Source organism: Urocitellus parryii, chromosome 2 (assembly GCF_045843805.1).
Source record: "Urocitellus parryii isolate mUroPar1 chromosome 2, mUroPar1.hap1, whole genome shotgun sequence".
NCBI classification, from domain to species: Eukaryota; Metazoa; Chordata; class Mammalia; order Rodentia; family Sciuridae; genus Urocitellus; species Urocitellus parryii.
Window position 1 is genome coordinate 95,946,292 of NC_135532.1, and position 26,096 is coordinate 95,972,387.

The 26,096-nt window shown below is 37.6% G+C and overlaps 1 protein-coding gene across 1 annotated transcript in view; it reads left to right on the plus strand.

The window, feature by feature from the left end:
• Positions 1-26,096, plus strand: part of Nek11 (NIMA related kinase 11) — a 347,795-nt gene that overhangs the window by 146,081 nt on the left and 175,618 nt on the right. The window contains exon 13 of the mRNA XM_026383853.2: positions 899-1,004. Coding sequence (XP_026239638.2) covers positions 899-1,004 — 106 coding nt within the window. The remainder of the gene's footprint in view (positions 1-898; positions 1,005-26,096) is intronic.

Below are 26,096 nucleotides of genomic sequence, written 5' to 3' on the forward strand. Positions count from 1 at the left end.
TTCTCACAAGTGCTACATCACAGTGTGGCATAGCTTCATTTTTACGTATTTATTTAATATTAGTTTAGGATGGTAATATGGGTCAGTGGTAGAGTGCTTGCCTGGCATGCAGAAGGCCCTGGGTTCATTTCCTAGCACAGCAAAATAGAAAACAAAAGACATAAAGATTATTTTTTCCTTTTAATTTCCTTCTTAATAAGAAGACATTCTTGGAGTAGCTCTGCATCAAAGCCATTTATCAAGGAAAAGAGGCCAATTTACCATCCATTCTAGGTGGCAAACATATACACACTCAAAACTGGAGGGGAAAAGGACAAGGTGATTTGTTGAAATACTTATTGATATGTTTATGAAGTTTACCTTTGTTTATTTGAAGTAAGAATTCTAAGTGTTCTCTTAGGTATTTTGCTTTTAAGAAATTAAAATTCATAGAATCATGGAGTTTTTAAAGCTAGACAAGAAGCTGGAAGTCATTCAAGCCAATGCTTTTTAATTTTGAGATGAAGAAAAATCCAGGACAGGAATGACAAAGGTGGGGTGCCCTGGGTGCAAAATAGAAAGCATCACTCCTAGCTGCCAGTGGAGCCTGCACTTGCCTGAACCTGAGTGTTAATTTTTTACTCTGGGCATCCTGCTTAACATACTAGTCATGGACCTAAACCTGAGGGCTGTGAAGGTCAAATGTTTTGCCCAAGGTCACCTGTCTCATTGATTCAGGACTATTTTTCTCTTAACCCAAGTTACTATCTTAAAGTTTGAAAAAGTTATTATGTTTAAGGGAGAGGATTTGGTAGGTTTTTGTTTCCAAATAGTCTTTTAAACAAGAATATGATCTCATTTGTGGTAGTCCTATTTCTTTCTGTCAACTTCTGATGAATTATTAATTTCCTCCCATAAGGAATTAGATGAACCAGCTTCAGAGAACCTGCCTGAGTCTCAGCCTATTCCTTCCCTGGACTTTGACTCAAGTATAGAAGAGGCCATCGCTGACCTTGAACATAATGGTATGTATTTGCATCAGCTGTCATCAGAGTGCTTGGCTGCCTGCAGTGGGCCTTTCCAGCCTCTAAGAGAAGCTCTGATTGTATGTGACCACTCTCTATCAGCTTGCCAGCATTGGGCCATGACCAGGATGAAAAACAGATTAACCAAGCATTTCTTTCCTCTCTATGTTCTTTGTAATAGTGAACACAGTTGGAAACTCACACCTGGTGGGGGACCATCTCTGAATGGATTACATGCTATCATCATTGACCTGACTATGAAACAGTGTAGGACTGACTGTAAATGCTCTGAAGTACAGTTTCCCTCTCTTATAGATTGTTCCCCCAGCCCTTATAAATTTATATTAAAGAAATGAAACCATACTTTTTGTAAAATCAACTATTCAGATGGACAAGAATTGCTAGAAAATAAAATTGCTTAGAGCTGTTACCTAAATGGATGATATACATCATCCATGAAAAGCATAGATTTTGGAGTAAAAAAGCTGGCCCTATCAGAGAGGCCCCTGGAAACTTATTCTTCCAAGTCTTAGTTTCTTTATTCATGAAACAAACAACATTTTCAGGGTTATTGTAAAGAACAAATGAGATGGGGCATATAAATACTTAGCACGCATTAGGAGCTGAAGAAAGAAAAGCAGTTATGATAATTTGTGGGGACTTTATGAATGTACAGGTTTTCTTAGTCTTGCTCACCACTCTCCCCAGTGCCTAGAATGAAGTGCCAGAAACATGGAAATTCAATTTCTTGAATGAATGACCAATAAATGAATGAATAATATATCAGTCTAGACTTCTGGGAGGCAGATGCCAAGATAGGACTAAAATGCATGGTTATTTTTAGGGAAAATACCTGCATGAAAGGAAATAGGAAAGCAGCTGGGAGAGGTTAGGAGAACTGTCAGACTATGATTAAAGTCTTATTCTAACTAAAGAGAGAATGCTTGGTGTAAGTGTTCTCATCTGCTGTGAGCCAGAGTTAGCAAGGTATCACAAAGTCCACCAGCAAAGCCATCCATTGGAGGCCAGCTGTACTGTGCTGTCTTCTTTGGAGAGGGCCTCTGAGAGAATGTGGAGGATTTCAAAAGCATAGCAGCTGGGTCGTGGGCCACTTGTACTCCCTATAGTTAGTTGGAAGTCTGCCAGGTCTTGGGCAGTAGGATAGTTTTCTTCTCAAATTGAGAATTAGAATAGTGAAGCTTGGATTGTTTGGTCATCTCAGCACACATTTGCACTTAAGATTCTCCGGATAGAGCTCTTAGAGGTTGAGCTACCTCCTTCAGCTGTATGGAGACTAGCACCTAAATACAGGGACTAACAAAGCTTTTAAATCAGTTTTTAACAGTAATGCTGCAAAAGCATTTTGAAACAGATATAATTGACAAATGAATATGTATATGAGAGGGACTAACAAAGCTTTTAAATCAGTTTTTAACAGTAATGCTGCAAAAGCATTTTGAAACAGATATAATTGACAAATGAATATGTATATGAGAGGGACTTGTGTTAGATCTTATATAGGTATTTCTTTAATATATTGTTTGTTAGTTTCCAACAGTGAAATTTGGAAGAATGGAAATATTCCATGGACCCTTCTTTCCAATAACAGAAAACTGAGAAAGTTAGGCCATTTTGTGTAGCACCTGATAAGTGTGGCTTGTGTTGTGCTGTAGGGAAGTGTCATTGTCCCGGGACAGTATATTGAATTGAGTGGTCTAGAACCAAGAATTTGGGCTCATCCTCCTGGCTTCAAGTATGGAAAAGTACCTATTAATGCATTTCTGAGATGATAAGCCTAAGACACTAATTATTTTTCATAAGGACCATTAGAACACCTGCTTTCTAATGCAGCCACACCCCTTCCATTCCCTCAAACTGATGGGTAGGAGCAATAGGTTTATGAGAAATAGTCAAGCATGTCAAGTGAATTGGACTTTCAAAAGGCAGAAAGTCTTTGTTGTGTGTCTGTATGCTAATTTTTGTGAAATGAAGTAGACAAATTACTCCTAAGCTACCTCTGATTGCAGATTCCAGCCACTATTGGTAGACCTGAGCTGATGTCCTTACTTTTCATTCTGTGCTTTGTTGTTGAGGTTTCATTATGGTAAACCACACATTGATTTACCAGGTAAACTGGAAATGGTCACATCTATTTCCTTGGCCACCTTATTTATGCAACAAGGAAACACTACTTAGATCACTGTAATATGCTGTAAGATAAACAAAATTCCGAACTTAAAACAAACAAAAAAAGTAGTTTTAGTTGGTCAGATGCCTTGTAAAATACTTTTAGCATATCCCATATGTTTTCTTCTCTGTAAATTCACATTTCTAAATACAAATTTTTCTTAAACATTAAGTTAAAAGAGAGACTTAGAATTGTGAAAATGCAACCTTTGGGTTTGACATCTCATTAGAATGGTGAGCAAATACAGGATGATTGTTGATCACACAGCTTCATTATGAACTTTTGAAACATGTGACTGATTAAATGGCTAATTATTTTCCCAAGACTATTTGCTTTTTAGAAGATTTGGCACCAAACTTTCAGCACCAAGAGGACATTTTTGTTTATTTTATTTTACTTTTTTTTCTAGCATGTATATACAAAGTAAAATTACTCAGTCATTGTTTTTTAAAACTCCTTCACCAACTATTTAATCATTTTTTGATCTTGAGCTGGAAATTCCCATTGGGATGTATGGAATTGTAGAAAAAGAAGGCAGGACAAGACATTATTTGTTTGATGTGCATTTACTTGGCTGTAGGTGATTTCATCTAGCCAAAGGTATGGTTACCAAAGTTATTATAATCAAATGAATAAGTAAAACCACAGTGTTAAATAAATTATTTTAAAATAATTCCTTATATTTAATGCTGATTCATCTCTTGCAAATTAATTTTTTCAAAGTCTTTCCTTGCACTCTGGCCTTATCTTCAGTAGCTCATAACTGACTTGCTCAAGTATTTCTTGCAAAGTTGATATAGCCTGAGACTCATGAGCTTGGATCTGCCCAGGACATAATCCCATAGTCAGCCTATCCCTCAATCCCTTAACCCATACCTGAAAGGCATGAAGACTGCAGGCCTCACATGCCTGTCTACATCCTGACCAGCTACCACCTCTTAATTTCCCTTTTATCTATTTCTGGAGCAAGTCCTAGGGCTCCTCTTAGTACCTGGAGAAAACTCGGACCTCATGGGGGTTATACTTTGTTTGCCTGTAGGAAAGCCACATGCCTTTTTTTTCAGTTGTGGGTATAGGGAAGAGAGAAATCCCCTCCTCTCTCCCTTAGTTCTTCTGTAGGCTTTTTGGCCAAATCTAGGAAACTAATTAATATAAAAGCTGATTAACAAAATTAAAGCATAAAGTTTTATTAATTTTACATGTACACAGGAATCTTTACAAGAGAGTAAAATCCAAATAAATGACCAAGGCATGATGTTTTTATACTATTGGACAAAGAGCAATAAATTTATGAAGAAATGACAGGACAAGTGGCTGTCTGGACTTGGATAGTAAATTCTAAGGATGTTACTATGCTATGTATATTGGGGTGATGTAGAAGACAGTGGAAGATAAGGGTTACTTCAAAGAGTTTATTTCCTCAGGTTCATTGCAGCCCCAATATCAGTCTCTGATGATCAGGCTATTTTCCAGCCTTGGCACGTGAAGCAAATCCCTTCCGAAAGAATCTTTATGGCTTGTTGCATCTGGGGAAGGATAGCTCAAATGGCCCTTCTTGCAGTTTCAGTTACTCAAGTGATTTCAGCTTGATATAACCAATATACCTATCTGGAATTATTTCTAGATGGCTTTTCTTAGATCACTGTGTGGAGAAGGCTGTGGGGATGTCTGCAGAGTTCCAAGATGGAAGTGGGTTAGGCCTGGCCTGAGGCTGGCTGCGGGTGTGTGTGTGTGTGTGGCAGACCCAGACCTACCCTGGGCCTGGGTCCTGCACAGGTCAGTGTAGGAGCATCTGATCCAGGCCAGAGCTTCGGCGGGGGTCCATTGGTCAGAGGAGGCGGTCCTGTGCTCTGGAGGGTGTCTTCTGGTGGTGGAATGGACCTAGGCCTACTACATGGACTACTCTGTGACTCAAACATTATTTCTTCTTTTTAAATGTCCAAGTAGAAATAAGGTGATTTGAACTTAATCATGGTATTTTTTTTTGTTTTAATTTTTTAAAAAGAAAACCTCTGCTGACTCAAGAAATGACATTTCTCTGCCTGGTCTAGATCCACCTCCACCCACCTGCATGGGACCCAGTCCCAGGATAGGCCTAGGTCCATTCCACCACCAGAAGACACCCTCCAGAGCACAGGACCGCCTCCTCTGACCAATGGACCCCCGCCGAAGCTCTGGCCTGGTTCAGATGCTCCTACACTGACCTGTGCAGGACCCAGGCCCAGGGTAGGCCTGGGTCTGCCACACACACACACCCGAAGCCAGCCTCAGGCCAGGCCTAACCCACTTCCATCTTGGAACTCTGCAGACATCCCCACAGCCTTCTCCACACAGTAGCCTTTACCTTTTGCTAACAGACAGGGCCTAGAAGCAGCTGAATCTTGGAGCAGGCATCCCAAAGACAGTGTAAGGCCCACCCTTTCAGCCCCAATCACTGAAAGATCTGCATCCATTTTGGGGCACTTCCACTGCTATCTTGAGTTACCTCTGCTATTGCCACCACCACCTTTAGTTTCACTAGCACACACTGAGGCACAGCTTCAGGGTCTGGAAGCCCAACATCAAGGTGAGGTACAAGTAATAACAGAGCCCATGGACAGTGAAGTTGATGAAATGTCAGAGAAGGAGTTCAGAATAAACGTAATTAAAATGATCTGTGAATTAAAGGATAACCTAAATGAACAAAAACAGGCAACAATTGATCACTCCAACAAAGATATAAGAGCAAATATAGGTAGCAAAAGACTATTTCAAGAAACAGAGACTCTGAAAAAAAAATCAGAAATCCTTGAAATGAAGGAAACAATAAACCAAATTAAAAACTCAATAGAAAGCATAACCAACACACTAGATCACTTGGAAGAAAGAATGTCAGATAATGAAGACAAAGTATACAATCAGGAAAATAAAGTTGACCACACAGTGAAGACCGTAAGAAACCATAAATAGAACATCCAAGAATTATGGAATAGAACAAAAAGACCAAATCTAAAGTTATTGAGATCAAGGAAAGCACAGAGTTTTATTTTTTTTTATTTTTTTTTTTTACAATTTTTTTCTTTTTTTTTTTTTTCTTTATTGGTCGTTCATAACATTACATAGTTCTTAATACATCATATAACACGGTTGATTCACGTGGATTATGAACTCCCGCTTTTACCCCGTATACAAATTGCTGTATCACATCAGTTTCCCTTCCATTGATTGACATATTGCCTTTCTAGTGTCTGATGTATTCTGCTGTCTGTCCTATTCTCTACTATCCCCCCTCCCCTCCCCTCCCCTCCCCTTTTCTCTCTCTACCCCTTCTACTGTAAATCATTTCTTCCATTTGTATTATCTTGTCTTGCCCCTCCTTTCCTCTTATATGACATTTTGTATAACCCTGAGGATCGCCTTCCATTTCCATGCAATTTCCCTTCTCACTCCCTTTCCCTCCCACCTCTCATCCCTATTTAATGTAAATCTTCTTCTCAAGCTCTTCGTCCCTACCCTGTCCTTGTTTACTCCCCTTATATCAAAGGAGTCATTTGGTATTTGTTTTTTAAAGATTGACTAGCTTCACTTAGCATAATCTGCTCTAATGCCATCCATTTCCCTCCAAATTCTATGATTTTGTCATTTTTTAATGCAGAGTAATACTCCATAGTATATAAATGCCACATTTTTTTATCCATTCATCTATTGAAGGGCATCTAGGCTGGTTCCACAGTCTTGCTATTGTGAATTGAGCTGCTATGAACATCGATGTAGCAGTGTCCCTGTAGCATGCTCTTGTTAGGGCTTTAGGGAATAGACCGAGAAGGGGAATAGCTGGGTCAAATGGTGGTTCCATTCCCAGCTTTCCAAGAAATCTCCATACTGCTTTCCAAATTGGCTGCACCAATTTGCAGTCCCACCAGCAATGAACAAGAGTGCCCTTTTCCCCACATCCTCTCCAGCACTTATTGTTGTTTGACTTCCTAATGGCTGCCAGTCTTACTGGAGTGAGATGGTATCTTAGGGTAGTTTTGATTTGCATTTCTCTGACTGCTAGCGATGGTGAGCATTTTTTCATGTACTTGTTGATTGATTGTATGTCCTCCTCTGAGAAGTGTCTGTTCAGGTCCTTGGCCCATTTATTGATTGGGTTATTTGTTATCTTATTGTCTAATTTTTTGAGTTCTTTGTATATTCTGGTTATTAGGGCTCTATCTGAAGTGTGTGGAGTAAAGATTTGTTCCCAGGATGTAGGCTCCCTGTTTATCTCTCTTATTGTTTCTTTTGCTGAGAAAAAACTTTTTAGTTTGAGTAAGTCCCATTTGTTGATTCTATTTGTTAACTCTAGCGCTATGGGTGTCCTATTGAGGAATTTGGAGCCCGATCCCACAGCGTGTAGATCATAACCAACTTTTTCTTCTATCAGATGCCATGTCTCTGATTTAATATCAAGCTCCTTGATCCATTTTGAGTTAACTTTTGTGCACGGCGAGAGATAGGGATTCAGATTCATTTTGGTGCAAATGGATTTCCAGTTTTCCCAGCACCATTTGTTGAAGATGCTATCCTTCCTCCATTGCATGCTTTTAGCCCCTTTATCAAAAATAAGATAGTTGTAGTTTTGTGGATTGGTTACTGTGTCCTCTATTCTGTACCATTGGTCCACCCGCCTGTTTTGGTACCAGTACCATGCTGTTTTTGTTACTATTGCTCTGTAGTATAGTTTGAAGTCTGGTATCGCTATACCGCCTGATTCACACTTCCTGCTTAGTATTGTTTTTGCTATTCTGGGTCTTTTATTATTCCATATGAATTTCATGATTCTTTTATCGATTTCTACAAGATATGCTGTTGGGATTTTGATTGGCATTGCATTGAACTTATATAGGACTTTTGGTAATATCGCCATTTTGATGATGTTAGTTCTGCCTATCCATGAGCAGGGTATATTTTTCCATCTTCTAAGGTCTTCTTCTATGTCTTTCTTTAGGGTTCTGTAATTTTCATTGTATAAATCTTTCACCTCTTTTGTTAGGTTGATTCCCAAGTATTTTATTTTTGGGGGGGATATTGTGAATGGAGTAGTTGTCCTCATTTCCGTTTCAGAGGATTTGTCGCTGATATACAGGAATGCCTTTGATTTATGCGTGTTGATCTTATATCCTGCCACTTTGCTGAATTCATTTATTAGCTCTAATAGCTTCTTTGTAGACCCTTTTGGGTCTGCTAGGTATAGAATCATATCATCTGCAAATAGTGATAATTTAAGTTCTTCTTTTCCTATTTTTATGCCTTTAATTTCTTTCGTCTGCCTAATTGCTCTGGCAAGTGTTTCGAGGACTATGTTGAATAGAAGTGGTGAGAGAGGGCATCCCTGTCTTGTACCAGATCTTAGAGGGAATGCCTTCAATTTTTCTCCATTCAGAATGATGCTGGCCTGTGGCTTATCATAGATTGCTTTTACAATGTTGAGGTATGATCCAGTTATCCCTAATTTTTCTAGAGTTTTGAACATAAAGGGATGCTGTACTTTGTCGAAAGCTTTTTCTGCATCTATCGAGATGATCATATGGTTCTTATTTTTAAGTCTATTGATGTGGTGGATAACATTTATTGATTTCCGTATATTGAACCAACCTTGCATACCAGGGATGAATCCTACTTGATCATGGTGTATAATTTTTTTGATATGTATTTGAATCCGATTCGCCAGAATTTTATTGAGGATTTTTGCATCAAGGTTCATTAGAGATATTGGTCTGTAGTTTTCTTTCTTTGAAGTGTCTTTGTCTGGTTTCGGAATCAGGGTGATGTTGGCCTCGTAGAACGAATTTGGAAGTTCTCCCTCTTTTTCTATTTCCTGAAATAGCTTGAAAAGTATTGGTGTTAGTTCCTCTTTAAAGGTTTTGTAAAACTCTGCTGTATACCCATCCGGTCCTGGGCTTTTCTTAGTTGGTAGTCTTTTGATGGTTTCTTCTATTTCCTCTATTGTTATTGGTCTGTTTAGGTTGTCTATGTCCTCCTGACTCAATCTGGGCAGATCATAAGACTTAAGGAATTTATCTATGCCTTCACTATCTTCTATTTTATTGGAGTATAAGGATTCAAAATAATTTCTGATTATCATCTGTATTTCTGAAGTGTCTGTTGTGATATTGCCTTTTTCATCCCGTATGCTAGTAATTTGGGTTCTCTCTCTTCTTCTCTTCGTTAGCATGGCTAAGGGTCTGTCAATTTTATTTATTTTTTCAAAAAACCAACTTTTAGTTTTGTCGATTTTTTCAATTGTTTCTTTTGTTTCAATTTCATTAATTTCAGCTCTGATTTTAATTATTCCTTGCCTTCTACTTCTTTTGCTGTTGTTTTGCTCTTCTTTTTCTAGGATTTTGAGATGAAGTATGAGATCATTTATTTGTTGGTTTTTTCTTTTTTTGAGGAATGAACTCCAAGCAATGAATTTTCCTCTTAGAACTGCTTTCAATGTGTCCCATAGATTCCGATATGTTGTGTCTGTGTTTTCATTTGACTCTAGGAATTTTTTAATTTCCTCCTTAATGTCTTCTAGAACCCATTGATCATTAAGCAAGCTATTGTTCATTCTCCAGGTGATGCTTGATTTTTCCTTCCTTCTTTTATCATTGATTTTCAGTTTCATTCCATTATGATCAGATAAGATGCATGGTATTATCTCTACCCCTTTATATTGTCTAAGAGTTGCCCTGTGACATAATATATGGTCTATTTTTGAGAAGGTTCCATGTGCTGCTGGGAAAAAAGTGTAATTACTTGATGTTGGGTGGTATAGTCTATATATGTCAATTAAGTCTAGGTTATTAATTATGTTATTGAGTTCTATAGTTTCCTTATTTAACTTTTGTTTGGAAGATCTGTCCAGTGGTGAGAGAGGTGTATTAAAGTCTCCCATGATTATTGTATGGTGGTCTATTAGACTCTTGAACTTGAGAAGCGTTTGCTTGATGAACATAGCAGCACGGTTGTTTGGGGCATATATATTTATGATTGTTATGTCTTGTTGGTGTATGGTTCCCTTGAGCAGTATGAAGTGTCCTTCTTTATCCCTTTTGATTAACTTTGGCTTGAAATCTATTTTATTAGATATGAGTATGGACACTCCTGCTTGTTTCCGCAGTCCATATGAGTGGTATGATTTTTCCCACCCTTTCACCTTCAGTCTATGAATATCTTTTCCTATCAGATGCGTCTCCTGTAGGCAGCATATTGTTGGGTCTTGTTTTGTGATCCATTCTACTAGCCTGTGTCTCTTAATTGGTGAGTTTAAGCCATTAACATTTAAGGTTATTATTGAGATATGATTTGTTCTTCCAGCCATATTTGTTTATTGATGTTACTAAACCTGATTTGTTATCGTCTTTGACTACTTTCCCCCCTTTACTGTCCTACTTCCCATTGTTGGTTTTCAATGTTATTTTCCATTTCTTCTTCCTGTAATGTTTTACCAAGGATTTTTTGAAGAGATGGTTTTCTAGCTGCAAATTCTTTTAACTTTTGTTTATCATGGAAGGTTTTAAATTCATCTTCTATCCTGAAGCTTAATTTCGCCGGATGCACGATTCTTGGTTGGAACCCATTTTCTTTCAGTGTTTGAAATATGTTATTCCAGGATCTTCTAGCTTTCAGAGTCTGTGTTGAGAGATCAGCTGTTATCCTGATTGGTTTACCCCTAAATGTAATCTGCTTTCTTTCTCTTGCAGCTTTTAAAATTCTCTCCTTATTCTGTATGTTGGACATCTTCATTATAATGTGTCTAGGTGTGGATCTCTTATGATTTTGCACCATCGGCGTCCTGTAGGCTTCTAGGATTTGGGATTCTGTCACATTCTTCATGTCTGGGAAGTTTTCTTGTATTATTTCACTGAATAGATTGCTTAATCCTTTGGTTTGGAGCTCTGTGCCTTCCTGTATCCCAATGACTCTTAAGTTTGGTCTTTTGATATTATGCCATAGCTCTTGAATGTTCTGCTCATGGTTTCTTAGTAGACTTGCTGAGCTATCTATGTTCTTTTCAAGTTGAAATACTCTGTCTTCATTGTCTGATGTTCTATCTTCTAAGTGATCCACTCTGCTGGTAGTATTCTCAATTGAGTTTTTAAGTTGGTTTATTGTTTCCTGCATTTCCAGTATTTCTATTTGTTTGTTTTTTATTACCTCTATCTCCCTGTGAAATTGATCTTTTACTTCCTGGATTTGTTTGTCAATGTGATCTTTCATTGTCTGATTTTGCTGTCTCATGTCTTCCTTGAGACTCCAGATCATCTGAAGCATATATATCCTGAACTCTTTATCTGATATTCCATCTGTTGCAGCTATTACCTCTTCTAAAGTTGAGTTGACCTGCATTGCTTGTGATCCTTTCTTTCCTTGTCTTTTCATACTGCACGGGCTTCTTTGTGCTTGGTGCAACTGTTGTGTTTTTGAAATTTACTAACCTGAAATCACCTCTTCCGTAACTGAATGAGCTGTGATCAGTAGAACATGGGGATGATTACATCATCTCTTTGAAATGGCGGCTGCTGTCCTCCTCTGTGGTCCGACCAGTGTCTGGAACCAAACTGGACCGCTTCTCTCCTCTGTCTCAAAGCTGAAACTCAGCCCTAAGCGCTGCCAAAGTCCTAGTGCCAAACCGCTAGAGGCCGTTCACAGACTCAGGCCTGCGGGGCCCAGTCCAGCCGCCTCCGTGGCTGGCGGGATTGTGTCCCTGCTCCGCGTTGCTCCAGACCGGCTGGAGGGGGGTGGGGTGGTAGGAGTGTGGATCCTAACGCTGAACCACCAGAGGCAGTTCGCAGACTCAGCCCTGCAGGGCCCAGATCAGCCGCCACCGTGACCGACGGGATTGTGTCCCTGCTCCGCGTTGCTCCGATCTGGCTGGAGGAGGGTGGGGTGGTAGGGGTGTGGATCCTAGCGCTGAACCGCCAGAGGCCGTTCACAGACTCAGCCCTGCAGGGACCAGATCAGCCGCCGCCGTGACCTGCGGGATTGTGTCCCTGATCCGCGTTGCTCCGAACCGGCTGGAGGGGGATGGGGTGGTAGGAGTGTGGATCCTAGCGCTGAACCGCCTGAGGCCGATACCAGACTCAGCCCTGCAGGGCCCAGGTCAGCCGCCGCCGTGACCGGCGGGATTGTGTCCCTGATCCGCTTTGCTCCGAACCGGCTGGAGGGGGGTGGGGTGGTAGGAGTGTGGATCCTAGCGCTGAACCGCCTGAGGCCGATCCCAGACTCAGCCCTGCAGGGCCCAGATCAGCCACCGCCGTGACCGGCGGGATTGTGTCCCTGACCCGCGTTGCCGAGATTCAGTCGCCTGGGACAAACTGACCCCTCACACAGACTTACTAGTTATCGGCAGGTCTCCTTCCCGTGGAATATTGTTAGAAAATCTTCAGCAGGTCCCATGCAAGTGTATTTATGTGTCTCTCTGATCCTGTTACTGCGGAGGTATAGAAAATGCTGCTTGCTCGCCGGCCGCCATGTTGGATCCGAGCACAGAGTTTTAAATCAAAGGAATTCACAATCTCTTCATTGAGAAAATATCAGAAAATTTCCCAAGTATGAAGAATGAATTGAAAAATCAAATTCAAGAGGCTTACAAAACGTCAAATGTACAAAATTACAACAGATCTACACCAAGGCACATTATAATGAAAATGCCTAGCATACAGAATAAGGATAGAATCTTAAAGGCCATAGAGAGGAATCAGATCACATATAGAGGAAGGCCAATTCATATATCAGCAGATTTTTTAACCAAGACCCTCAAAGCCAGAAGATCATAGAATAACATATACCAAGTTCTGAAAGAAAATGGATGCCAACCAAGATTCTTATATTTAGCAAAATAAGCTTTAGATTTGATGATCAAATAAAAACCTTCCATAATAAACAAAAGTTAAAAGAATTTACAACTAGAAAGCCTGCACTACAGATATCCTCGGCAAAATCTTCCATGAAGAGGAAGTGAAAAACAAGAGTTAAGGGAGGTATTACACTAAAGGAAAAACTAATCAAAGGAGAAAGCAAGTCAAGTTAAATACTAAAGATAAAATAACTGGGAATATAAATCATGTCTCAATAATAACTGTGAATATTTATGGCATAAACTCACCAATCAAAAAACGTAGACTGGCAGATTGAATTTTAAAAAACAGACCCAACATTATGCTGCCTCCTAGAGACTCATCTCATAGGAAAAGACATCCACAGACTCAAAAGGTTGAGAAAAATCATACCACTCACATGGACTGTGGAAGCAAGCAGGGGTTTCCATCCTCATATCAAATAAAGTAGACTTCAAGCTAAAGTTAATCAAAGGGGATAAAGAAGGACACTACATATGGCTCAAGGGAAACACACATCAATAAGACATAACAATTATAAATATATATGCCCCAAACAATGGAGCATCTATGTTCATCAAACAAACTCTTCTCAAGTTTAAGAGTCAAATAGACCACAACACTATAATTCTGGGTATCTTTAACACACCACTTTCACCACTGGATAGATCTTTCCAAAGAAAAACTGAAAAAAGAATGTATAGAACTCATTAACACAATCAATAACTCAGACTTAACTGATGTATATAGAATATTTCATCCTTCACCAAGCAAATACACATTCTTCTCAGCAGCACATGGATCCTTCTCTAAAATAGACCATATTATTATGCCACAAAGCAACTCTTAGCAAATACAAAAAAGTAGAGATACCCACTCTGCATTCTATCAGATCATAATGGAATGAAACTAGAAAACAATGATAAAATAAAAAATAAAAGCTTCTCCAACACCTGAAGACTAAATAATATGCTACTGGATGAAAAATGGGTTGCAAAAGAGATAAAGGAGGAGATTAAAAAATTCTTAGAGGCAAATGAAAACACTGATATAACTCAAGGGAACTATAGAAATCTCTGGGACACTATGAAGGCAGTAATAATAGGAAAGTACATTGGGGGCTGGGGTTGTGGCTCAGTGGTAGAGCACTTGCTTAGCGCGGGTGAGGCCCTGGGTTCGATCCTCAGTACCACATAAAAAAATAATAAAAAATAAAGGTATTGACGACTGCAACTAAAAAATAAATATATATATGAAAATAGGAAAGTACATTGCATGGATTTCATTTCTTAAAAAAAGAAAAAGTCAACAAATAAATGACCTAACATTACATCTCAAAGCCCTAGAAAAATAAGAACAAATAAACACCAAAAGCAATAGAAGACAGAAATAATTAAAATCAGCTGAAATGAATGAAATTGAAATAAAAGAAACAATTGAAAAAATTGACAAGATAAAAAGTCGTTCTTTGAAAAAATAAAATTGACAAACTTTTAGCCATACTAATGAAAAGGAGAGAGAAAATTCAAATTACTAACATTACATGATAAAAAAGGAAATACCACAAAAGACACTACAGAAATACAGAAGATAATTAGAAATTATTTTTGAAAACTTGTACTCTAATGAAATAGAAACTATCAAAGGCATAAAAATATTCTAGAGTCATATGATTTGTCCATACAGAATCAGGATGATGTATACTATGTAAACATCAATTTCAAGAGATGAAATAGAAGATGGCATCAGAAGCCTACCAACCAAGAAAAGCCCAGGACCAGATGGATTCACAGCTGAGTTCTACGAGACCTTTAATGAAGAACTAATACCAATACTCCTCAAATTATTTTGTGAAATAGAAAAAGAGGGAGCACTTTCAAACTCATTCGATGAGGCCAATATCACCCTGAATGCAAAGACCAGGCAAAGACACATCAAAGAAAGAAAATTTCAGACCAATACCAATAACTCTAATGAACATAGATGCAAAAATTCTCCAAAAGTTCTGACAAATTAAATACAAAAGCATATCAAAAAGATAGTGCACCATGATCAAGTGGGGTTCATCCCAGGGATGCAAGGTTGGTTCAACATATGGAAATCAATAAATGTAATTCTTCACATCAATAGACTTAAAGATAAGAACAATATGGTCATCTCAATGGACGCAGAATAAGCATTCAACAAAATACAGCACCCCTTCATGTTCAAAACACTGGAAAAACTAGGGATAATGGGAACATATCTCAACATTGTAAAAGCTATCTATGCTAAACCCTAGGATAACGTCATTCTAAATGGAGAAAAATTGAATGCATTCCCTCTAAAAACTGGAACAAGATAGGGATACCCTCTTTTACCACTTCTATTTAACATAGTTCTTGAAACACTGGCCAGAGCAATTAGACATATGAAAGAAATTAAAGGGATGTGGATAGGAAAAGGAGAACTCAAATTGTCACTATTTGCTGATGATATGGTTCTATACCTAGAAGACCCAAAAATTCCACCAGCCAACTTCTAGAACTAATAAATTAATTCAGCAAAGTAACAGCATATAAAATCAACACCCACAAATTAAAGGTATTTCTGTATATCAGTGAAAAATCCTCTGAAAGGGAAATGAGGAAAACTACCCTATTTATAAAAACCTCAAGCAAAAAATAAAATACTTGGGAATCAACTTAATGAAAGATGTGAAAGACCTTTACAATGAAAACTACAGAATGCTAAAGAAAGAAATTAAAGAAGACCTTAGAAGATGGAAAGATCTCCCTTGTTCTTGGATAGCAGAATTAATATTGCCAAAATGACCATATTACCAAAAGCACTATACAGATTTAATGCAATCCTAATCAAAATCCCAATGGCATTCCTCATAGAAGTAGGAAAAGCAGTCATGAAAGTCATCTGGAAAAATAAGAGACCCAGAATAGCTAAAGCAATCGTTAGCAAGAAGAGTGAAGCAGGTGGCATCACTATACCAGACCGTAAACTACACTGCAGAGCAATAGTAACAAAAACAGCATGGTATTGGCACCAAAATAGACTTGTAGGCCAATGGTACAGAATAGAGGACACAGAGACTAATTCATATAATTACAGTTATATTAGACAAAAGCCACAAAAAACGTACATTGGAGAAAAGATATCCTGTTCAACAAATGATTCTGTGAAAACTGGAAATCCCTATGCAAAAAAAAAAATGAAATTAAGCCCCTATCTCTCACCATGCACAAAACTTAACTCAAAGTGGATCAAGGACCTAGGAATTAAAAAACACTGTGCCTAATAGAAGAAAAAGTACACCCAAATCTCCATCATGTTGGATTAGACCCCACCTTCCTTAATAAGACTCCTATAGCACAAGAAATGAAATCCAGAATCAATAAATGGGATGGAATCAAACAAAAAAGCTTCTTCTCAGCAAAAGAAACAATCAGTGAAGTGAATAGAGAGCCTACATTTGGATAGCAAGTTTTTACCACATGCACGTCAGATAGAGCACTAATTTCTAGGATATATAAAGAACTCAAAAATCTCAATGCCAAAAACCCAAATAATCCAATCAATAAATGTTCCAAGGAGCTGAAAAGACAATTCTCAGAAGATGATACACACTCAATCAACAGATATATGGGGAAAATGTTCAATATCTCTAGCAATTAAAGAAATGAAAATCAGAACTACTATAAGATTTCATCTCAGTCCAGTCAGAATGGCAGCTATTAAGAATACAAACTACAATAAGTGTTGTCAAGGATGTGGGGGAAAAGATACACTCATGCATTGCTGGTGGGACTGCAAATTGGTGCAATCAATGTGGAAAGCAGTACGGAGGTTTCCAAGAAATGGAATGGAACCACCATTTTACCCAGCTATCCCACTCCTCAGTCCATACCCAAAGGACTTAAAAACAGCATACTACAGGAACACAGCCACATCAATGTTTATAGCAGCACAATTCATATTAGCTAAACTGTGTAACCAACCTAGATGCCCTTCAGTTGATGAATGGATAATGAAAATGTGGCATATATACTCAGTGGAATATTATTTAGCATTAAAAGAGAATAAAATCATGGCATTTTCAGGTAAATGAATGGAGTTGTAGAATATAATGCTAAATGAAGTTAGCCAATCCCAAAAAAATCAAATACTGAAAGTTTTCTCTGGTATAAGAATGTTGATCCATAATGGGGTTGGGTGGGAGGAAGATGGTTGGATTAAACAAACTCTAAATACAACAAAAGGGAGGGAAAGAAAGGGGGAATGAGGGTAGGAAAGATGATGTAATGAGATGGACATCACTATCCTAAGTACATGTATGAGGAAAGGAATTGTGTGAGTCTATTTTTTGTACAACCAGAGAGAAGAAAATTTTTGCTCTATATATGTAATATGAATTGTAATACATTCCGCTGTCATACATAACAAATTAGAATAAAATAAATAAATAAAGCATTTAAAGTATTCCTAATATTCTCCTTTTACTGTTGTTAAGCAATGAAGTAAAACAATTGAAAAAAGAAAGAAATGACACTTTTCTCAAATATAAATATTGTATATATATTGTATGTATATGTATTGTATGTATATAAATATTCTTAGCTGTTTTATTCATAAGTACTAAAAATGCAAAACAAGTCAAGTGTCCATGAATAGGTGAGATAATAAACTTTTGTCAATGCTTTTTATACTACTGGGCAATGAAAAGGAACAGATTCCCCAAACATACAATAATGTGGATGAATGTAAAAAACATACCAAGTAGAAGAGATTTTATGCAAATCAAGTATAGACTGAATGGTTCCATTTCTGTGGTCAAAACAAAATTAAAAGAAGAAACTTATCTCAAGACAAAAAGAGTAATCTGGAAATTAGAATTGTAATCCAGGACACACATGGAGATCAAGATGGACTCTGGTATGTTCAGAGAACAAAGAAAAAATGGGAGGGTGAAGTATTAGAGAGAAAGCTACACAAGTCATTATGAAAGAGTTCATTGGTACTCTCTGTGCTTGAGGGAGCTGGAAAGTTCTGATTGGCATATGATGGCAGTTACTATATAAAGCCAGTCTTAGGGTCATAATTGGCAGTTCCATCAAGTTGCTAAGGGAAATAAAACCACATAGTGTTAAAGATAAGACAGGCAGTTTGGTTGAGTTGGCTTAGCAGGGTGGTTCATGGAATTGCTTATGTCCTCAGCAATTTCTCTCCAAGACCTCTCAGCTCCATTTTGGATGGGTATACAAAAATGTTTTCATTGTTAGGCTCAATTTCCACACAAAGGTCTAGGCCCAGCAAGATTTATCTATAGCAATAGAAATGAGGCCCATGGTTGCCTGGGGTGGTGGTGATAGGAATCAACACTAAAGGGCACAAAGGGGCCTATTGTAGTGATACATACATTTGATACGGTGATTATAATTGTGGTGGTGGATATCCAGATGTGTCTATTTACCAAAACTCACTGAACTCTATATTTTAGATTAGTGCATTTTATTGTCCATAAAATATACCTCAATAAAGTTAATGAATAGGAAAATGTTTTCTAGATGTTCAGAATACTAAGAAAGTATCGTGAATAATGCCCATCATATAGATGTTACAAAAAGATATTAATTAGCTAAGGAATGGTAGAGAGAGAGATGAGTGAAGTTATGGAGATAAAAGCAAATGGGGGCTGGGTTTACAGGTCAATGGTAGAGTATTTGCCTAGCATGTGTGAGGCACTGGGTTTGATCCTCATTGCCACATAAAATAAATAAATAAATATATTGGGTCCATCTACAACTAAATATATCAAAAAAAAAAAAAAAAAGCAAATGGGATGATCTCTAGATATCACTTGGGACACAAAGTCCTTTTTAGTCCAGAAAACAACCATGGGATTTGGGGTTATCTTCTAACATGGGCTGAAAAACATTGTCATATAAAATGATTTGTTAACAGAGTTTTGAGATCTTCTCTCAGGAGGAAAATTGGATATTTAGAGATGATGGACTGGTATGAGATTATTGTAATTTTGTGGGTTAGTCTCTGTGTCCTCTATTCTGTACCATTGGTCTACCAGTCTGTTTTGGTGCCAATACCATGCTGTTTCTGTTACTATTGCTCTGTAGTATAGTTTAAGTCTGGTATAGCAATGCCACCTGCTTCACTCTTCTTGCTAAGGATTGCTTTAGATACTCTGGGTCTTTTTTTTTTTTTAGCTGAATTTCATGATTGCTTTTTCTATTTATATGGAGGAATGCCATTGGGATTTTAATTAGGATTGCATTCAATCTATATAGTGCTTTTGGTAGTATGAACTGGGGTCCTTTGACTCTTCTTTATTCAGTATTGACAGTTAGAAGACTCACATTTGAGTTGCAGGCAACCCTACCAGCAGATCTATAAGGACCTAAGCACTATCATGCTAAGTTAAATAATCCAGTCCCCAAAACCAAAGGTTGAATGTTTTCTCTGATAAAGGGGGAAAGTAGAAGTACAGTTGATTATACAATGGAGAATGGAGGGAAGGGAGGGGAGAATAGGAAAGACAGTAGAACAAATCTGACATAAATATATATATGAAAACATCACAGTGAAACCCACCATCATGTACATCCACAAGAATGGGGTTCTTACTGGGTGTGGTGGCACACACTTGTAATCCAAGAACCTTGGGAGGCTGAGGCAGAAGGATCATGAGTTCAAAGCCAGCCTCAGCAGCTTAGTGAGGCCCTTAGCAACTAAGTGAAACTCTGTCTCTAAGTAAAATATAAAAGTGGACTGGGGATGTGACTTAGAGGTTAACCGCCCCTGCGTTTGATCCCCAGTACCAAAAAAAAAAAAAAAAAGGAAGAAAGAAAGAAAAAAGAATGATGTTCTACTGGAATCAGATATCTTCCATGCTTGCATAATTATATGAAAATTGATTATATCGTCATATGTAACTTAAAAGAACCAATAAATAAAACTAAAAGGACCTAAGCAGCCTGAGCTTAACAGAACAAAAAATTGCTAGCCCAGACCCAAAACCCAGCCACTGACACAAGCTGGTGGAGATGCCTGGCTTTTTAGCCCTCAGTAAACAAGACCAAATGTCAGGGTCTTTCCATATTCCTAGAGCTTTCCTGGTCTCCAGAGCTTTTGATGTCTTCAAGACTGGATTTATAAACACAAATCAATGGTGAGTTTATTTCATATTTGTCACATATTAAGCTGAGTTATATTTGTGTTTTATGATAATGTTTCTACCTGACTCTAATATTAGAATAGAGTAATATTATATAATAATATATCTAATCCCAGGGATAAAGGCTGCTGAAGTCTCACACTAATTTTCTGAGTTCTGGAGGATAATTAAAATAAATCTAATATTGAATTAAGATGTGCTGATTCTCTACTCTGAGGCATATTTAATAATTTGTAATGTTCCTTCTGCATGAAAATTGTGTAACTAAAATTTAAAAGATTATATCCAATTTGAAAAATTAAAGTGGATGCAGATTAACTCCTGTCCAACCAGCCACTTCACAGTGGTGTCCTAAACAAACATAATAGAATAGAAATAGTAGAGAGTCAATCCCCAGAATATCAGGCGTTCATAGGGAAAATCAGCACCCATGGACCTCTCAAAATAAATTTCTCACCTGAGAAGGCTGTATGTGATTCTGTGGGCCATCCCTTAGCTAGATGCAAATTACACTTAGTCGTTAAACTAAGGGCCATACTGATAGGGCGGATGGCATTCTTATTTATTTTTATGTGGTGCTGAGGATCAAACCCAATGCCTTACACATGCTAGGCAAGCAGTTCTGCCGCTGAGCCACAACCCCAGCCCCTAGAGGGCATTCTTAAGTGGCTTTTCTTGGATTGTTCACATTTGGAATGAATCAAACAAAGAAGCACCAATCATGGCTTTAAGGCAAGACAAAACATACGTATAATAGAGTAAAATTTTATGTAATGTGTGTTTCAGAGAGTGTTTTGGACACTTCATGGTATGGGTTTCCTTCAGTTGATTATTTCCTGTGCGTTCAAGTTTCACACTTGTGCTTGAGGCCATGATGCACTTACTACCTGGAGAATGTCATTATGATGCCCAAATGAAGCTAAGCTGCCAAATGACTTGGAGTCAAGAATAATTTAAGTCTATATCTGAATCTTGACTTTCCTACATGCTAGCATAGCGACTTTGAGCAAGACCTTAAATTCTCTGATTATAGTTTTAAAACTTATGCATTTTAATAAAGAAAATGGAGTTATCCCTGCCAACCTCAGAATTCTACAGTGAGATTTAAGTGAAGTAACATGTACTAGATGTCCATTACTCTATCTGGCTTAATCAATGATATGATCTATTATTACCAAGCCAGATATAGTGCTTGTTGCCTCTTGTCTACCTGTTGGATCTAGTTCATTTTTTTTTAATTTTTAATTCTTTTAATTTGTTATAATTAGTTATATATTACAATAGAATGCATTTTGACACATCATACATAAATGGAGTATAACATCTCATTTTTCTAGTTGTACATGATATAGAGTTACACATGTTGTGTAATCATATATGCACATAGGGTAACAATGTCTGATTCATTCTATTGTTATTCCTACTCCATAGCCCTTCCTCTTCCTTCACTCCCCTCTAATTCCAAGTACCTCTATTCTTTTGTAGGGCCCTCCCCCCTCATTACTGTGAATTAGCATCCACATATCAGGGAAAACATTTGGCATTTGGTTCTTTAGGATTGGCTTATTTCGCTTAATGTGATAGTCTCCAGTGCCATCCTTTTACTGGAAAATTCCATGATTTCATTTTTCTTTAAGGCTGAGTAATATTCCATTTTGTGTGTGTGTGTGTGTGTGTGTGTGTGTGTGTATACCAAAATTTCTTGATCCATTCATCTGTTGAAGGATACCTAGGTTGGTTCCATAGTTTAGATACTGTGAATTGAGTTTCTATAAACATTGATGTGGCTGTGTCATTGTAATATGCTGATTTTAACTTCTTCAACCTAGCAGTGGGATGACTGGGTCAAATGGTGGTTCCATTCCAAGTTTTCTAAGAAATCTCCATACTGCTTTCTAGACTGTTGCACCAATTTGCAGTACCACCAGCAATGCATGAGATCACCTCTTCCCCCACATCCTCACCAACATTTATTGTTGCTTATATTCTTGATAATTGCCATTTTGACTGGAGTGAAGAGAGAGCCTACAGAAAGGGAGAAAATCTTTACCACACATACCTCAGATAGAGCATTAATCTCCAGGATATATAAAGATCTCAAACACTTAACACCAAAAACAAACAAATAACCCGATCAACAAATGGGCTAAGGAACTGAAGAGACACTTCACAGAAGAAGAAATACAATCCATCAACAAATATATGAAAAAATGTTCAACATCTCTAGCAATTAGAGAAATGTAAAGCAAAACTACACTGAGACTCCATCTCACTCTAGCTCATTCCTTAAGACCTGCATCAAAGACTTCCTTTTTGACTTGACCTGTTCAGATGTCTCCCACTAGAACTCCTTGACTATTGTAAGTAATTATTTTTCTCTTTTCATAGAATTCACCTCATGCTGCCTTACAGTACCATGATTGTGCACCTGACTCATGCCCTAACCTGGGTTGTAAAACTGGAATGTTTTTGTTCATAAGCCATTTGAAACTTAGTTTTGAAAACCTATCTAAACCCCACTCTGTCTGGTTGTAGTAGCACAAAGGGACTAAGAAAAAAAATAAAATTTGTAATAACATTTTTTACACAGATTTAAGGACAGCTATTTGTCCAATGTCTCATCTAGAAGTGCTCTGAGAGATTGGATTGCACAACTCAAAATAGCCAATAGTGACAAGAACACTTATGTCTACAAGTATGTGAGGGGTTTAGAGAGTTGAGTCCCATGAAATTTTAGAGTGGTAAAAAGCAGTATCTCTAAATATACTTATTTTATATGAGAACATAGATCTAAATTTGTTACTAAACTAACAAAGTAAATATTGCACAGAGACATTTATAATTTAATTTGTACACCTAATAATTTGGCATTCATGTTTGACTTTTTTATTAAAAAATGGAGCAAGGTGATTTTGTTTTCTTATAATTAGACATGTAGTATATTTTATCCAGCCTAAATGATACATTTTTACTCACTTTAACATTTGTGACATTGAGATGTTTCTCAAAATAGATGGCATTCCAAATTTTATGGAAAGTTTTTCTCAGTGATACATAATGTAATGGTGTATCTTAAAATTGATAGTGTCTTTGATTTGTAAAATACAATATGATATTTCTCAATTGTATTGGTCAGGCTAGGCTAGGCTTGCTCTTATAACAAATAAACCTATTGGATTAGATAACAGGGGCTTACAACCCACTCCCAATAAGTCCCATGTGGGTCAAGAATCTCTCCAGGGCAACTTTTCCCAATGTAGTGACTAAGGATCCAGGTTTTTTCTATTTTCAGCTACCACCATCTCAGCCTGTGGCTTTCAATGTCCCCACAGCAGCAGAAGGAATAGGCTGGAGGTAGAATACTTACATGTAAATTCCTTAGTTGTAAATCACTTCTCAATTTCATTGCCTAAAATTAGTCATGTGGTTCAATCACCCAGCAAGTGCAAGGAAAGTACCATCTTCCTTGTGTCTAAGAAGGAAAGAATCAGAAATAGATGAACACTAGTAATGGCTATCATAGGCTCTCTTAGTTACCTGACTCTGAAATTAGGGTAATTAAAAAAGCCCAAATATATAATTGAATGGTGTGAGGCCTGTGTTTCAGCTAGACAGACTAATTCCTTTATTGTTTTTCCACATAATGCATTAACTTGAACCAAATATGAACTAAAATAAGCTTATTTCTTCATACAGATTTCACAAAGCTGATAACAAAACAAATTTTTTGATCTTTAAATTTTATGATTCAATCTAAAAAGCAAAACTTTCAATATATATATAAAGCATTTAAGTAGGTTCTTCATTCAGTCCTGTATATGTAAAATTCTATTTGGGGAACTTATGAAGCCTTGCCAAGGTTTTAACCTTGAACAATGTTATATTTGTAAGGGTCATATTTGTAATCTACCTTAACTCCTCATTTCTGCCAGCTAAAAAGAATTTTTATAGTAGGCATGAGAGTGGTCTCCAAAGACCACTCCTAATCCTTGGAGCCTGTAATCATGTTAGGCTGCCTGGCAAAGGGGAACAAACTAAGGTTGCAGATGGAACTAGGGTTTCTAATGAGCTGACTTTAAGGTCGGAAGATCATCCTGATACTTTTAGGCTCAGTGTAATCACAATTGTTCTTAAGAGTGAAAAAGTCAGTCAGTAAAGGAAAAATAAAAAAATAAAAAAAGAAATGTAGAGAAGTGGCAAGTGAAAGGACTTGGCTCAATATTGATATCTGGCTTCAAAGATGCAGGAAAAGGCCATGAGCCAGGGAAAGAAGGTAGCATCAAGAAGCTGGAAAAGACAAGGAAATGGACTCCCCCTGGAGACCCCAGAAAGGAAGGCACCTGTGAACCACAGGGTCTTAGCTTAGATATCTGCCTCAGATCTACAGAACCATGATAATTTTTAGTCGTTCTATGTCACTAAATTTGTGATAATTTGTCAGTCACAGTAACTATAGAAAACTAACCTTGAACAACTGTACTGGATTGTATCTGTATAATCTCCCTATGGATTTGCTGGTTGTTGTTAAGGTGAGTGACATATTTTGCTTAGTATTTAAGTCAGATTTTAGGTGGTTTTGATAGGCATTTAAATTTTTCTTCTTTAATCTGTGTAGTGACTTCTTTGTATCATTTTGTGACAGTGAAGTCCACATCAGTACCACACTAATTGTTGTAGACGGGAGAGCATCCTAGAATTATCTGTCAAACTCTCATTTTCTCAAGTGAAATAGCACATTTCCAGAAAAACGAACAAATGAACAAATTTTCTGGCAAGGAACCATGGCAGCAGTATCTAATACTTTTTGTCACTCATGACTAACAGCATTTCCCACTGACTTCTCTTTTTCTCTTGCTGCTAAAATAACTCTCAGAAGACAAAAATTGGATCCCACAAAAAGATCCAAAATGATTGTCGTGTTTCATAGTAGTGTGTCTATGTGTGAATCGTATAATAAATTTGACTTATTCTAAAAGCAGTTATTTTCACATCTGACTGCAGAGAAGTATGTATGTGAAGTCGCCAGTATTTGCAGCTCACCAGGTGGACCTGTCTGAGCTGGCAGGATGGGTTCTTCATAAATCCATCTTATTGTTCTGTGCATTGGTGTCCACATGGGGGAATATATTCATGCATAGTATAAACATATAGAGCCAGTTTCAGAGCTAGTCTTCATCACTCTTCTGCCAACCCCTTGACCCATCCAGATTACTTTTATTGGTCATGGCTTCTTTAAATTATTAATAGGAATTCTTACTACTAAAGATTGACTGGCAAAGCAAATATTTGTAGATGAGTTTCAGATGCCTGCAGTCTTTCATTGCATTTTGCACCTGGGCATTTTGGGTTGTAGAGATCAAAGTGACTTACTCTTTTTATATCTCAAATTGATTTTCTCCTTTGAGTCTAGGAAAAATGAACACTCAGCCTCCTCCCAGATTAATTCTAGATGACCTGTTTTTCTGTCTTTAAATTAGAATTAAATTAACCCTGTACTCCTCTCCACCTCCCCACAACTCCATTTTCAGATATAATAATTTTGCCGTTTGCATAAGCAGTTGCTTGTGAACATATGGTCTCTAGCCATATATTTAGCCTCCTTTTATTTGTGAGATTGCACATTTGAAATAAGACCAAGTTTTCACAACACCTTGAATGAGAAATTTTAGTGAAAGGGATGAAAGGTGATTACTGATTAAGGAAAGGCAGATTTTGGAACATTTCTAAAAGATATTTCCCTTAGCCGTTAGTTCGGTTGTCATTGGTGAGGAGACTGGGCCAGGCCAATTCTTACCTATCCCTGGGAACTCCATCATCCTTTGGAGCCATCATGATATCATTCCTTGCCTTGTCTCTTACTTTGTGCTCTCTGT